The 15,567-nt window shown below is 39.6% G+C and overlaps 2 protein-coding genes across 2 annotated transcripts; both read left to right on the forward strand.

The window, feature by feature from the left end:
• The first annotated feature begins 716 nt into the window (after positions 1-716).
• On the forward strand, positions 717-9,593 carry retreg3 (reticulophagy regulator family member 3). Its single transcript, XM_067570704.1, has 10 exons — positions 717-832; positions 1,054-1,329; positions 3,095-3,201; positions 3,621-3,651; positions 3,761-3,887; positions 4,051-4,135; positions 4,615-4,752; positions 5,507-5,586; positions 6,466-6,598; positions 6,696-9,593. The coding sequence occupies exons 2-10, from the start codon at positions 1,082-1,084 to the stop codon at positions 7,247-7,249; spliced, it is 1,503 nt and encodes a 500-aa protein (XP_067426805.1). The 5' UTR covers positions 717-832; positions 1,054-1,081; the 3' UTR covers positions 7,250-9,593.
• A 1,008-nt stretch (positions 9,594-10,601) lies between these two features.
• psmc3ip (PSMC3 interacting protein) lies at positions 10,602-13,273 on the forward strand. Its single transcript, XM_067616540.1, has 8 exons — positions 10,602-10,749; positions 11,195-11,295; positions 11,382-11,471; positions 11,589-11,700; positions 11,887-12,032; positions 12,117-12,170; positions 12,391-12,450; positions 12,594-13,273. Exons 1-8 carry the CDS (start codon positions 10,731-10,733, stop codon positions 12,648-12,650), a joined length of 639 nt encoding a protein of 212 aa, XP_067472641.1. The 5' UTR covers positions 10,602-10,730; the 3' UTR covers positions 12,651-13,273.
• Positions 13,274-15,567: the final 2,294 nt, after the last annotated feature.

Below are 15,567 nucleotides of genomic sequence, written 5' to 3' on the forward strand. Positions count from 1 at the left end.
TCTGAAACAGTGTGTAGATTTGTTTTTTGTGATCATAATTCCGTTAATAATCAACTTCAACTGTATTATTGTGTATGCTGTATATTACTGCAGTATTAACAGCCATGTGTTGTTCTGCCCTCTAGCGGTCACAATGACTAACTACAACTGAATTCTCAGGTCAAGTAAGACACAATATCATTGTAATACTTCCGGTTATACAATCTGGCGTAGTGGCACATCGTGACCAGCTCCTCTCAACCTTTCATTTTAACAAACCAAAAACCTCCAAGCCTGAAGACAGACACAATGGCGTGCTAAATCTGCCAGTGAACACTTTTCATCTAAAATATGTGGCAATATAGAATATATTGATGTCAAATAAGACAATAACTTTTTACTGAAGGTCCTCTCGTAGACAGAGCTCAGTTGCAGCTGGACTTTGTGTTAGTAATTGACATTTTAATGTTTCAGATTCAGGATTCATAAAGTGCAATGTATTACCCTCTTATTGCACATAAATCAGCGGAATATCAAATCCGAAGCAACGGAGCTTTTTAATAGTATATATATTTCCAACTTTATCCGGTTAGTACAAAGCCATACAAAAACATGAAGGATAAAGAACATTTAAGATTGTAAATAATCACAGTACTAATAGCTGTCTGATTTTTTTGTCCACGTTGTGCTCTAAAGTCAACAAATTATATATATTCCTATTCCACATGAACGCATCGTGACGCAGGAGCCATGTGGATTCTGATTGGACGACCGAAGGCTCAGAAAAACAGGGGACGCCATATTCTTAGTTTTCCGGCGAGAGCGCTACATTTTCTGCAAAAATGACAAAATAGTAAGTGACAGCTTGTTAAAAAAGATGTACACTGTGGTTTTGATAACATGTTTGCCTTCTAGTGCGGTCGGACGGTTTGTGTTTGACGCTAAATCGACGATTCTGCTGGCGATGCTAGCTGTTAGCTTAGACATCTGTTGGCCGATGTTATGAGTTGAGCTGCTCCGCGGCGCTGTGGTGCAGCTCGTCAAGCAGTTTACCTCTTTCCACTTATTTTACAGGCTTGCCTTATCGACTGCAGACGCGAAGATGGCGCACACAGGGGCAACGGAAGACGCATCCATGGAGGATTGCTCCGCCAAGCAGGGGCCAAGTGTCTGCCTGCGGAGTCGGCCATGCTGCAGCGAGAGAGACGGTCAGGTACGGGCTGTCAAAGCTGCTCTTCAGTCCAGGTTAGGGCCCTACGAGCCCGTCCTGACCTACCTGCAGTCCGTCCTGGTGTGGGAGAGACCTTTCCAGTGTGTGCTGCTCTACACTGTGGTCAACGTTGTGTTCTGGTGAGTTTAATGTTAGTGAAACTTTGTGCTTAAACTTGTTTCAATCAGTCTTGTTTGTGTTAGAGTTACAGCAGCCTGCATTCACACAATACAGAGGCTGTTTAGTCGTTCAGCCAACGTGACTGAAAGCAGCTGGTGTTTCTACACAATGCAATGTTTCACCTGCCAACTCAAGACAGGACAGATGGCTTGCAAGTGTTACTATTTATAGACGCGCCTTACAAACACCCCTAACTTAATGTCGCTCCTAAACGAGCTGTTTTTGACGTTTTTCTTCATTTTGAAAACAATGCGGTGCTGTGGACTCCCAATTTCACCAGTGTCATTGTTGATCCGTGTGTATGGGAGGCTGTAAAGTGAGGTTTAATCTACAACTTACAGATCCTTGTATTGTCACCACAGAAGAAGAAATCCAGTATTTGAATTTGTATGAGCCACTGGTGCAGTAAATCTGTCAGACATTCAGTTTAAATCACGTCAGTGAAGAATAGTCTATTTATATATGTCTCTGTTTAGCCACGTATATTTAAATCACACAATCTTAACATTATGTAGCCCTAGACACCCACAAAAAACAATAGGGGAGACTGTTGGACTGGGGTAAGTAGTCTTAATTAGGTGACCTTCATATTATTGTATAATAATAACACCTTTATGACATAGAACTTTTTAAAAACATTGTTTATAAAGTGCTCAACATCGTCTGCACACTGCAAAAGCACATATGAATAATCAAGGCATTTTTAAATTACAGCTATAAAACAAAATACATTGATTCCCACTGAATGAGGTAAAGGGGACCACACCAAAAGATGACATCACATTAAAGCACATCCATAAAAGAACGTTTTTAAGTGAGATTTGAGTCTGCGAGCGTCAGATCCTCTGGTCCATGGAGGGGAAACCAGACCAGCCAGCCTGCTTGTGGAGTTCAGGCATTTGGCCTTCATTTGATTAGACCACTGAGCATGTCAGGCTGCTCGTCCTGTCTCCCTTTACTTGTGCTTCAGCACACACTCCATGGTGAAGGCTAGTTTCTGCCCAAAGAGATGCATTCATAACTCATTGTAATGCATGATGTGACTAGCAATAGGAAGTCACATAGAGATGAGGAGGCAGCCTGTCTGACAGCGGACCACAGATGGTGTCTTTGAGTGCGTACAGAACTAAATCTAAATAGATATTTGCACTTTTATATTTTTTACTGCCTCTAACTACTAATTGCACTGCTTCTCCACTAATAGGCCTTGTTCTGCCAACAAATTCTTTGTTAGGTTAATCTCTAACTGCTGATTGGCAGCAACTTGTTTTGGTCAACAAAGTTTTGAAGTCTTGTGATCTGAAAGTGGAGCAACTCTTAAGGATTTTAATTATTGGGGCTCTCCTTCAATGATGGAAAACCACATGAAACAACACCTTCTAAATTTCATGATCTAGATACACAGCCCTCAGCTTTTCCATTTTAAGTGAATGGGACTCATATTTATCAATACTCACAACCTTTAACTTTCATTATATTACCGTTGAGCCATCCGTTTTGAAGAAAATGTAATAATCTTATTCTATGTTATTACCAACTTGAAGTACTGATCAAAAGGTGGAATTACTTTCTTAGTTCTGACTAAAGGAAACAGTTGATTATTACTCAAGGGTTTGTGGGTTTAATGAATTTTGTACTAAACGGTTGAGTTATATAACTTTTTATCACTTTACGACTGGGGGTAACAGACATTGGAATTGTGTGCTCTGTTCTTCTCCCCTCCAGGTTCTTTGCCCTGACCTCATTGCGCGTGCTGTTCCTCCTGGCTTCAGGTCTGGCTGTGATAGTCTGTGTTGATACCTGGAGAAACAAGATCTGGCCAGAGATTAGAGGTGCTTACAAATTGCTCTTTATATTTCTCTAACACTCTGGTATGTTCTCTTCTTTTACTATCTCTCTGGAGTCCCTGAGGCTTCTTGTATTAATAGTACACTAGATCTAGTCTGTCATTCTTCAGTTTTCTGTGATTACAACAAACGTATTCAGTCAGCTGTTATATACTAGGGACTTGATAAGTATTGTGTATTTCACCTGGAACAGTTACTCTCTTACACTTGTTTTTGAACTTGTATTACGCCGAGTGTACAAAGTCCTGATCAGAACAAAGGCTGGAGAAGAGCTTAAGAAGAGATTGCAACACATGCAACACAATTTGTACTACTGTTAACACACCTAGTTGACATTAATATGTAATATTTAAATGAATAATGGAATGAAATGTTTCTAAAAGTGATGTTTTCTCTCTCCACAGTCAGAAAACTGGATGAATCAGAACATGAGAGGTTTGTTACTGCAGCAACAATATTGTGTTTACCGTAACCACCAGCCAGTATAATACTGATGTAATGAGAGGATGAATAAAGGTGTTAATAATATCATCTGTTTGTCCAGCTGGGGTCTGGTGCAGCCCGGCGTCCTCAGTGTGCCTGAAGTGTGCCACCACATCGCTGAGGCCTGGGTCAGCGGAGTAGTTCTCACATCCAGCGTGAAGCAGTACAAACAACTGAACCCTGGCAAGGTGAGGACGACACATGATAGGGAGTCTCATTTATCCTAAATTAGGCACCACAAAGGATCATTACAGTGACTATAATAATAAAGAGGCACAACTATGTAAGTTTGTAATCATAATCAACATGCATTGTAATGACTGACTTCATGATGTGTTTTGTTGTTCTTAGTTTTGCATCATGACCTGTGGTGTTTTCACCTGTTTGGCTGTGATTGGACGCTACATTCCTGGATTGGTGCTCTCCTACTCTGCTGGTGAGTCAGAGCAGTTTAGCCAGTTCTAACTACAGATCCAGGCCTCTTCACAAGACCACGTTGGCAGGGAAACTCAGCATGACTAGTCCTATTAAAAATGCATAGGTGGTGAAACCAGATCCTGCCGGGCCCCAGTACCGCAGGCCTACAGGCTGTGAGGTGATTAAAGCTGGGATAAGACACACAAGGAGGGGAGTGAAGGGAGCCAGGCAGATAGCTAAGGAGGTCAGGCTGAGACCGGGCTAATCTCCTAACCTCCAGCCAGTGTAGGATGCAAGAACTGCCAAGGCCCTCTACTCTGACGTCTGAAACAATCCACAGCAGCTTGTACTCTACGTGTTATCTCCCTGTTGCTCCCCATGCCTCGCTTTTGTCTTCCTATTGAAGCTCACATAGGCTTGCAGGTTTCTTTCTACAGTCTACACACATACTAAACAACTTTTCTATACTTACTAGTATTAATGTCCTCTCTCCTCTAGTATTGGCTACTCTTCTGGCCCCCCTGGCAGCCCATCACAGGCTTTTTCAGCATGTGTGTGTGAAGCTGGAGCCGGTCCTGCAGCGGCTGGACTTCGGTATTCATGGTTACATGATGTCAAAGCCCATTGATAATCAGTGTAAGTAGTGCATCACACTTGATTCATTGTAATTTTTTTTTTTAGGACTCTGAGGAGTTTTCAATTTACGGACTTGAAACTTGTTAATATTGAAAAATAAAATGACAATGATGATTGGCAATATTCTGTATGCAGATCTGACACTGCTGATTAAACAAAGGATAAAGTCAAAGCCACAATTTGAATCTTTAACAAATAAATTTAACGTTAAGATTAACATCATAAGATTTTCGTAACAATCAACGTTTTATTTATTTAGGGATTAATGTTTGTTCATTTACTACAACTGACCAACTGTCAGTTTTAGCTTAAATGACATCACTGGCAATCAGTTTTAGCCAATTATATCATCATAATAAATAATGCATTAGCACCCTCTGGTGGCTGTAAACTGCAAGACGTTAGCTTTAATAGTCCAGTTTATGTGCAAATATCAATTTTGTAAGAGCAAAGTGAGTTAACTCATTTATCTTTCTCCTAATTTTATACCAGATTTGAGCAGATGTTGTTATTATTATTATTATTATTATTATTATTATTATTATTATCATTATTATTATTATTATGGTTTGCCACAACATAGACCGTCTCATCACATGTATTGTTCTTCTTGTACACTGTTATAACAAACTATATGCACTCTTCACAGGTAAGATGAATCACTGGCAGCTTTCCGTCCTCCATCTCAATATAACTGCAGCCTGTCAGTATAATAATCTTTTGGCATCTGTCTGTTTATCATTCTTCTCTGCAGTCCTGCGAAGGCGTATCCATGGCGCAGCCTCAGGTGAAGCCAGCGACAGCGAGGAGGAGTTGGCTGCTTTCTGCCCGACGGTCAGTTTGTTTCCAAAGAATCTCAGTATTTTAGTTGAGCTGTCAATAATTATGTTGACACGATAATGCTAGTGAACATAGTCCTCTTATTCTCTGTATAGTTGCCAACATTCACCAGTAGACTTGTTAATCATCAGAGACAGAAGATCTCATTTCTCTCTGCTGCTACAGGGTTGTTGTTTTTTTCCAGAGAGAACTTAAAAACAAACCCACGTCTATGAAATGTTTTCTTCACATTGTGTTCTCGTGTGGTAATTTGTTCAGCGTGCACGATACACACTCATGATGCGTGTGACATGTCTATGCTCGTCTATTTAAAATGCCAATGACGGTTAACACCTCCGCTCTGTTTATGGATTGTTGTCATCTGTGCCAAATTGTGCAGGCAGCAACATCGGGACTGTTCACCTTATTATCTTAAGTCTGTCGCTCCTCAAAATGATATCTTTTTGAAAGCCAGATGTTTTATTTCTGATGAGGCTTTTTCTAATTTAAGCACTCTGTCCGTGTGAAAGTTGAAAGTTTATAATATTGAATGTGACAGACACAACATTCACTGCCACTCTTTGGTTTTGTACTTTGGCTCAGTGTTATTTCGGTTGCACATCTGAGCCACTTCCTGTTGAGGTTAAGAACTCCACATGATGCGCTGTGTGTGTCATGTGGCTGTGTATTTTCGCCTTAATGCTTGTGTGTAGTGAAGCCTGCAGAAGGTATGAGAACAAACAGAGAGACAGAATAAACAGTGGAAAAGTTTGCACATCCTGTAAGGCAGAGCAAAATATGTATGAAATCATTTTGACAAACATATTAAAAAAAACACACACAAAAGCGTACAAGTAAAAATATTTAACCCTTCAAATCTGCTGTCTCTTCTAGTTTGATGATGCAATTGTTGCAAAGGAACTTGCACTGACCGACTCTGAGCACTCTGACGCCGAGGTGTCCTACACTGACAATGGAACATTTAACCTATCGCGAGGCCAGACCCCACTCACAGAGGGCTCTGAGGGTGAGTGTGCTGTTGTTTGCAGATTGTTTTTAATTTTTTTGTCTAGTTTGTTCTTGTCCCTGACTTCCTGTCTTGTCATCTCTTTCATTTTGGTCAGATCTTGACAGACACAGTGACGCTGAGGAGTCCTTTGCTCAGGACCTCCCAGACTTCCCCTCCATAAACCCCGACGCCACTCTGATGGATGACGACGACGACACCAGCATCGGGCTACCTAGTCTGGGTACATCTGGGCTGCGAAGTCACCGAGCTTCGGTGCTGGATGTGGAAGCTCATCTGGACTCAGACCAGGAGGATCTGGATGGAGAACTTTCCCTCAGCGGCATGCCAACTACCTATGATTTCACTGGAGACTTGGCCGGAGTCATTGCTAGCAGCATGATCCAGACAGCGCTGGCCGGAGCGATGCAACCTCGGCCTCCGACTACCCAGCGCAGAGAAGGTCCTCCCAAAGCCGGGGCCCAACGGAGCTATCGCAAGCAATCCAGCTCCGAGCTGGACACAGACTTGGACGGAGAAGACTTTGAAATGCTGGATCAGTCTGAACTGAACCAGATGGATCCCCACGGGGGAGGAGGAGGGGGAGGTGCTAGACGGGGAGAGAGTCAGGGGTCTAACTTCTTGTCTAGCCTGCTGGGTAAACCACAGTAAGGTGTGTGTGTGTGTGTGCTGGTGAGAGAGAGCGAGAGAGTGTGTGTGTGTGTGTATGAGTGCAATTTCATGGGTAGTGTACATGTTGATGAGATGAGTGTGTTGTGAAGGATGATTTTAGGTTCCAGCAGCCCTGCTTTTGATTGGCATCAGTTTTATCACTGTGAAGTACTTAATTTTTTTCTTATCTTTTCAAGCTCTTTCTCCTGTACCTTTTTTAAACCCCCGGTCATCCAGAAAACATATAGTTTGTAGGCTGAGCAATAGGAAATTCAACAAACACTACGACAAAAAAAAAAACAACAACAAAAAACAATGAAACATTTAAATAACCAGCATTATTGAGCCTTGTTGCAGTCTTGTAATTTTATGCACGCAAAAGTTACAAGGATACTTTTTGGTGTCTAGAAATGAAGATCGACAGTGACCATAAAATCTTTTCTACCTGGAGGTCTTAGACATACAGGGCTATTTAACATGGGACCAAATATGACATTCCTGTCGGTTGAGCTGAGCCATGTTGCTTTGGTAATGACATTGTGGAACAGCATTTTATGTTTAAGTTTGTTTAGTGATTGGAATAGTTGGGATAGACTCATGTTAAAGATCCCCTCCAGATGCGTTTTAAGAGATATATATATATATAAAATACCTTGAAGAAAAATTTGTGTCGGATATGGTTTTTCCACAAAACAAAGTTCTGTTATCCTTTTTTTTTTGCATCTACTTCTTCTCTAATCTCTAAAAATTCCAGATTCTATAAATATGCAAATATATTTCATTTCAGAAGTTCAACTGCTGGACACAAGATGTCTCCTACATCACTGTAGAGTCCATCCTCAGTGTTTGTGCACTGGAGGCTTCGAGTGCCCGCATCACACTTGTGTAAGTTGAATATCGGACCAGGATTGGCTTCCAAACTGTTTTTGTGATGTCACAAATCACGCTCATAGGCCCCCTGCCCCTTAGAAACGGATCATCAATGAGCACAGAGAAGCTTTCCGCTTTCAGCAAACTTCTGCACACGCTTCATTCTGCACAGTGAAGCTCAAATATCCAACTGTAGCAACAAGAAGAAAAACATATTTATGAGTGTAGTGCTCTGCTGTCCTTTCCAAGTAACATGTGGCTGTAATCTTTTCAGAAGATGATTTATTTGATGTTACAGGTTTACGGAGAAGGATTTACATTGTTTAAACACTTGTCAATCTGGACAGTATTTATCTTCTACAATGAAGACTATTTGGTTAAAAGCTTCAGTTACTTTTTTTTTCTTGACTTTTCCCCCCTTTCCTCTGACTAACATACAGAAATATTCCCATACGTTATTGGGAGCTTATTTTGTTTTCAAATAATGTCATATTGCAGTCTTAAAATATCTGACCCGGAGGAATACTTGATGTTATGTTTATTGTTCATTGTATTCACGGATTTGTGCCCCAGGGTGAGGTCTGCTGCTTTTTTCTTTTTGCTTTTTTTTGTGTGTGATAAGTTCAGGATTTAAGTATTTTTCATTTTCTTGCCCTGTAATACAGCTCAAACATATTGTGTCCATGTTTAATACCTTGAATGAGCCCTCACTTTGTGTGTGTTTTTTTTTCTTTTTCAAAAGTATTATTTAAACAAATTACCGTATATATTTTGTCATTTTGTATTTCATGTAGTTGACAGTCATGCAGAACTTTTTAATAGAAATGTTCTTCAATCCATGGATCTCTTACTATTTTAATGGGGAAACATGTTTACATCAAAATTATAATTATAGAAAGTTGTCCTTATATGGTTTTATAAAAGTGTTAGTATGTAAAAGTGGCTTCTTTTTTTCGCTGGTCAGCCTGATTTCCTTTTGATTGTCCAAACCAAGTCCTCTGTCTGTATGTTAACGTTTTTACCATCAAAATTCGACTTGGTCATCCAAACGTAAATGAGCCGCAGTTGAGATTTATTGAAATGCATATATCAAAGTCTGCTGGGTTTTTAATAGAAAAAAAACAACAACAACATATTGCTCTTTCATTGTGTTATTTTTGAGAAGAAAATCATAGCTGCGAAAGATTTAGCACAATAGAAAAAAAACAAACAAACAAACTGCTGGATCCAAACTTATGGAGGTGAAGTAGAAATAATTGTGCACTGATAGGAGATGGAGGAGAAGAAGTTTCAACTGGGTTGATCACCTCAGTTAACAAGAATGTTGCTCATTGCAGCTCCATGAAGAGTCAGTTCCTCAGTGATCTGCAGTCAGTTTGATCATGTAATCTGCACAGTAGTGTATTTTCTTCTCTGTAACTGGTTTTGATATGTTTTGATGTGCAAATCGCATTGAATAAATTGTTTGCAATTATGTCTGCCTTTGGTGTTATTTCATGTGACAGATGTACTACTCTCAGATGGCAGATTAAGATCTATAGATAGCTCTAAAGTTTCCAGTTGAAGACAAAAAAGCATCAAAGTCTTTGCAGTTAAGGCACTGAAACTTTGAAACAACTTTCATGAGAGAAAGATGCAAGATGCAAACACATACAGTAAAGCTGATACACTTGTCCTTATGCTTATTGTATAATTTCACATGCAGTTTTATTTTTGGATGTTAAGTTTTGTCTTGGATGGATCGCAGCTGTGGACTTCCAAACATATTGAGCAAATTTAATAGAGCACCACAAGCACACAGTGGGTATCACTGGCTCAGATCATTTTTTTTTTATTAACACCATCTGTCTTAATAGTTTATTCTGTTCAGGGCAAACAGACCCTTGTGATCCCACATGGAGAGCCCATAACCAGGATCTGTGTCCATACTATTCTTGGTAACATCAGCAAAATGTTTTAGTATTGCTGTGCTGATGATATCTGAATTATTTTCTAACACAATAGCTCACATTTGAATTAGAGCTGCAACCAATAATTATTTTCATTATCTATTAATGTGCTGATTATTTTTTCTTGATTAATCGCTATGTCTATAAAATGTCGGTGACATCTTTGTATGTGTTTTTTGTTTGACCAGCAGTCCCAAAGCCAAGATAATCAGTTTGCAATCATGTATGACAAAGAAAGCATCAAATATAAGAAGCTGAAACCATCAAATGTCGATTAATCGACTATTTGTTGCAGCTCTAGTTTTTTTTAAGGTAATGACCCTGAGATGACTGTCTCTGAGATAAGCCAAAATTACAGAGCTCTCACTCTGCGCTTCTTTGGCAGACCTCTTGAAAAAGTAGGACTGAGCCGACAGAGAGTAATCATTTGAGGCAAATAAACATTGCTCAAGAGCGCTGTTAACATGCAGAGGTAATATATTTGTCTTTGAGTAGTGTTTTTGAGACAAAATCAACAGAGAAGAAGTAGTAATCCTCTCATAAAGCAGGGGAGGTATTTCTACTGGTGTGATGCATCTTAAATTGTAAACAATCTTTTACGTGACGTATATCTCGCGCGAAACTCAGTCTAGAGAGCTAAAGTGAAAGTGGACTAACTAGAAATGAGTAAAAAAGATAACGGTAAGTCTACAGTTAGATTTGTGGCAAGATGTTTTTGACTGTTTTTGAAACTTATCCAACGAACGATGTCTGTAAGATGTTACCGATAGTAAGTTTAGCGTAGACGCTAGCTAGCAGCTAACGCTAGCTTCATATATAACGAGCATGATAAGCTAACTGGTCTCAAGACTCTGAAACATTTTCAGGTGTTTACTCCAAATACGCCCACTTTTCCACTTGACACGCGTGTTTTAAAGCAACCAACAGTATTTGGGATGTATTACAGATGTTATATAGGATGCTACACAGAATGGAAAAGCTCACCAAGACCAAACATAGAAATAAAGATCATACATCTGGCTGCCATACAGTACTATGTTTCAAGTGTATCAAGTACAATGTCATATTAAAGATATGCATCATTTGGGATTGTTATATGATCAGATTGTACTGCTGTCATCCACAGGTACCACTGTCATCCTCGCCTATCTGAATGAGAAGAACCGTCCCTACAGTGCTCAGGATGTCTTTTGTAATTTACAAAAGCAGCATGGGTTGGGGAAAACGGTGAGAATAATACTGTAATCTCTAAGACGCTGTGGTGTGTGTGTAGTTTACAAGTAATGATTGATTGCATGTTTGTGATTCACCAGGCAGTGGTCAAAGCCATGGAGCTGCTGGCTCTGGAGGGCAAGATAAAAGAGAAAGTGTACGGCAAGCAAAAGATATATTTTGCAGATCAGGTTAGTCTATTCTTATGAAGTACAGTGTTGCTGTGGACAGTAGACACCAACATTAACACATGCACTTTGAATAATGTATGTTATGAAACTGACCGCCGCTGCTAACTTTTCTTACAGGCTCAGTTTAAAGATGTGAGTGATGCAGACCTGAAGGCAATGGACTGTCAGATCTCAGAGCTCAGTGCAGAAGTGCAGTCTCTCACCCAGAGCTGCAGACAGCTAGATGCAGGTGGAGTACACTGGTGATCACTGCAAGTTGGTGTCCCCAGACTTATGTTTTCTCAGAGCCTAAACAGTACCAGTAAGACGACACAGGATGTTGCTGTTTGATATGCAGTAAATAGTTTGCATGAGGAACATGATTTTGTTGAAGAGGATGTTGTGTAACCTTGAAGTGTGAAATCTTTGTTAACAGAGCTTAAAGAACTCAACAGCTCCTTGACAACAGAGGAAATGATCTCAGAGATTCGAGAGCTGAAAGCGGAGTGTTCTGGGTACAGAGCGCGTCTGGAGAAGATAAAGTCAGCCACAAATCACGTCACACCTGAAGAGAAAGAGAAGGTTGGAAATGCATTTATGTTTTCTTATTATAACATGTGATCTCAGAAACCTTGTTAACGTTGCTCATAATATTTTATTTTACAGGTTTATAAAGACCGGGATGTTTATGTGAAAGAGTGGAGGAAGAGAAAGAGATTGGTAATGTATATCTTGAGTGAATTACATAACTGTGGAAGCATTTTGCATTAGTAGCTCCTGTAATGCCAGATGTTAAATATTTCAAGATAATGCAAATATACAATATGGTCCTCCTGTTAGTGCTAGCATTGGAAGATATGCATGGAAAATTAGATAAGAAAGGACTTTTGTAGATTTGTAGATGCTGAAAAGTCAAATTGTTGCGCTTTGTTTCTCTCAGGCCTCAGACATGATGAATGCAATCCTGGAGGGGTATCCTAAGAGCAAAAAAGAGTTCCTGGTGAGTGAAAATAGGCTAATAAATACATTTCAAATGATGACATCATGCCACTCCTGTGTATCTTGCCTGTGTGCCACTGTTTTTGGTCACAGCACTAATGAATAATACAATAATATATATAATATGTGGTTCTGCTCTTACAGGATGAGGTTGGAGTAGAGACTGATGAGGACTGTAAGGTGGTTGTTCCAAGTACATGAAAACAAGAACAAATAAGTGCTCGTTCAGCTACTTTGCCGACGTGAGCCTGTGCAGTGCTTCGCTAAGGAAACAAGATTACACATCAGAACCGTCTGAGCCACAGTACATTTATTTATAGCCAGTTTCTTTTGAACAAACAGTACATCTTTCATAAATGTCAAACAGATAAACAACTTTTTGTAATTGAAAGTATATTCATACAAAAATAGCTCTGTCATTTGTTGAGGCACTAACACTACGTCACATCATTAGACAGCACTGAGGGATGCTTGTCACCTCTTAGGCAGCATCGGTTTAATTTTTCCCTTTTTTTTAAAGCCATTTAAATCAATCCTGAGCCTACGATGAAAATGTCAACAAATTATTCGTTATAGCTTTGAGAACTGCACATTATTTGTTGTTCTTATTACTGTTCAAGTCCATCCTGTAGCTATTTTGTTTTGGAAACTGTACATAAGACTTGCAATGTATAAAGTATGGATTGTTATTAATGACCTTCAGGTATTGAGGGTTTGTGCCATTTTTTTTCCTCTTTATTTTTTTTGTTAATCATACTTTTGTATTGTTTTTTTCACTCAGTATTACTGCCAAGTTATTAAATGTTCATGACAATAACTTTTGACACTGAAGTGCAAACAGAATTTCCCCCAGAAGAAGGACTCGACTCTTTATCAGCTGTCTGAAAACACGGCGGTTTTACACATCGTTTGTGCTTATTTCCTGTTGTCTTATGCACTTTGTTTCCTCATTTACGTTTGGCCAAATTTAACAGGACAGACATGCAATACTTATATTTAACATAGGTTGACATCTTTCTTTGGAAGGTGATAAAGATGGCTTCTTTTTTAAACTATCAAAGTACAACATTTAAAGCAACAGGCAAAAAAAAGAAATCAATATTTTCCCATGATTAAAGCAACAACAGTAAGGAAACTCTACACATTATCCAACAGGCCCCGTGTATGACAGATTCAGATGCTGGAAACAAAACTGTCAAAGCCATCAAGAAAACTAGCTTCATGTTATCTATCTTAAAATCCTCTGCTTTCATTCAGCACAGCGTGGCTGTAATTCTCCGTGCAGTGCCCTGTCCATGGATCTCACCTGGCGCCTGTGACTAGTGCAGACCACACTGATGGTTCTAGAAAATGATCAGTCCTCAACGGCCTGACAGAACATTTTCTGTTCAATGGGGCTGACTAGCGCACCATTTGAAATGAACTTTTCCTGATCACAAGGGCCGATGGAAAGTAAAGTAAATGGCATTTTAAAAGTGCCTGTTGATGGTAAACTTGTAATATGAAAGGTTTAAAATCAACACTTTGCATTTAACATCATCCCCTAAAAAAACAGGTGACATAATAACAATTGATTAACCGCTTGTATTTAAACATAATCTCTTCACAATGTGCGGTGCAGCTACATTATTTTCAAAGTTGATATATGTCAACAGTGATGTACAGTTGTATGCAAAAGTTTGGGACCCCTTGACAAACATTTTGGTGATTTTTTTTAAACTGAAAAGATGTAAACACAGCCTCTCTATGATATGGAACATAAAACAATATTTACAGCAAACATTAACGCATAGTTACTTTTTATGTCATAAACTGAAGGGGGAAAAAAAACAAAACATTGCAGCATGTGCAAAAGTTTGGGCACCCTACATAGTCAGTACTCAGTAACACCTCCTCTGGCAGTTATCACAGCTTGCAAACGCTTTTTGTAGCCAGCTTAAAGTCTTTCAATTCTTGTATTTTGGATTTTTCTTCCATTTTTCCTTGCAACAGGCTTCTAGTTCTGCAATTTTCTTGGGCCGTCTTGCATACATGACTCTTTCAAGATCCACCCACAGATTTTCAACAGCTTGCATCTCTTGAGGTAGTCCATGGTGGATTTCGAGGTATGTTCAGGATCATTATCCTGTTGTAGGAGCCATCCTCTTTTCAGCTCCAAATTTTTTTTTTTTTTAAATATACGGTATGATGTTCGCTTGTATTTAGCGGAGTCCATTAGGGCTGCCCCCTAATAGTCGAACAAACCGTTTATCTATGAGAAGAGTCTTAGTCGACCAAATTTTCATTGGTCAGTTAGTTGCAGAAAAAAAAGCTGCTGCAGCTCCCTCCACACTTGTCACAACTTCTCCTCACTTATTTGGTCCTTGCAGATAGGCAGCAGCGCTGTATGTCCTTTCACTAGCATCGCAGAAAACACGCAGTTTGATTGAGAATTTGGTTGAATCTCAATTTGGTACCACCTCTGAATGGCCACTAGGTGGAGCTTCGGCAGCTCTGCACATCACTAATCCTATTTTTCAACCAAGTCTGTTATAAATTCATAAATTGTGTGATGTTATGTCATACTGTGTTGAAACACATTAACAAAAGGTTTGATCTCCTTGCTGGTTGTTCCGACATTCAGAATCTTAACCGCTTTTGCCGTTAGCATTGTGGCTTCGTGCGTTTGCATGTAAAATTTATATTTTAAAGGCGCATTATTATGTTTTTGTATTTCTCTGTAATGCAGCACAGTGTTATCAATGTTACTTATCTTTCTCAGCTCTGGATCTCAAACCATTTTCCGATGCCCCCCCAACTTATAATGTGCCACGACTAATGGGCTAATGGTTTGAACTAACGACTAATAGTCGACTAGGAAAATCTTTGGTCGGGGGCCGCTATAGAATCCATTCTTCCCTCTGCCCGTACAATGTTTCCTGTGCTGCTGGCTGCAACACAACTCCAATGCATGATGGATCCACCCCCACGCTTAACAGTTGGCAAGGTGTTCTTTTTTCTCCAAACATACCTTTGCTGATTGTGGCAAAAGAGTTTTCTATTAACTTCATCAGTTCACTGCACTTGTTTCCAAAACACATCAGGCTTCTATAGATATTCCATTGCATACTTCTGACAT

This window comes from Thunnus thynnus, chromosome 17, assembly GCF_963924715.1.
Source record: "Thunnus thynnus chromosome 17, fThuThy2.1, whole genome shotgun sequence".
In the NCBI taxonomy this organism is placed as follows: Eukaryota; Metazoa; Chordata; class Actinopteri; order Scombriformes; family Scombridae; genus Thunnus; species Thunnus thynnus.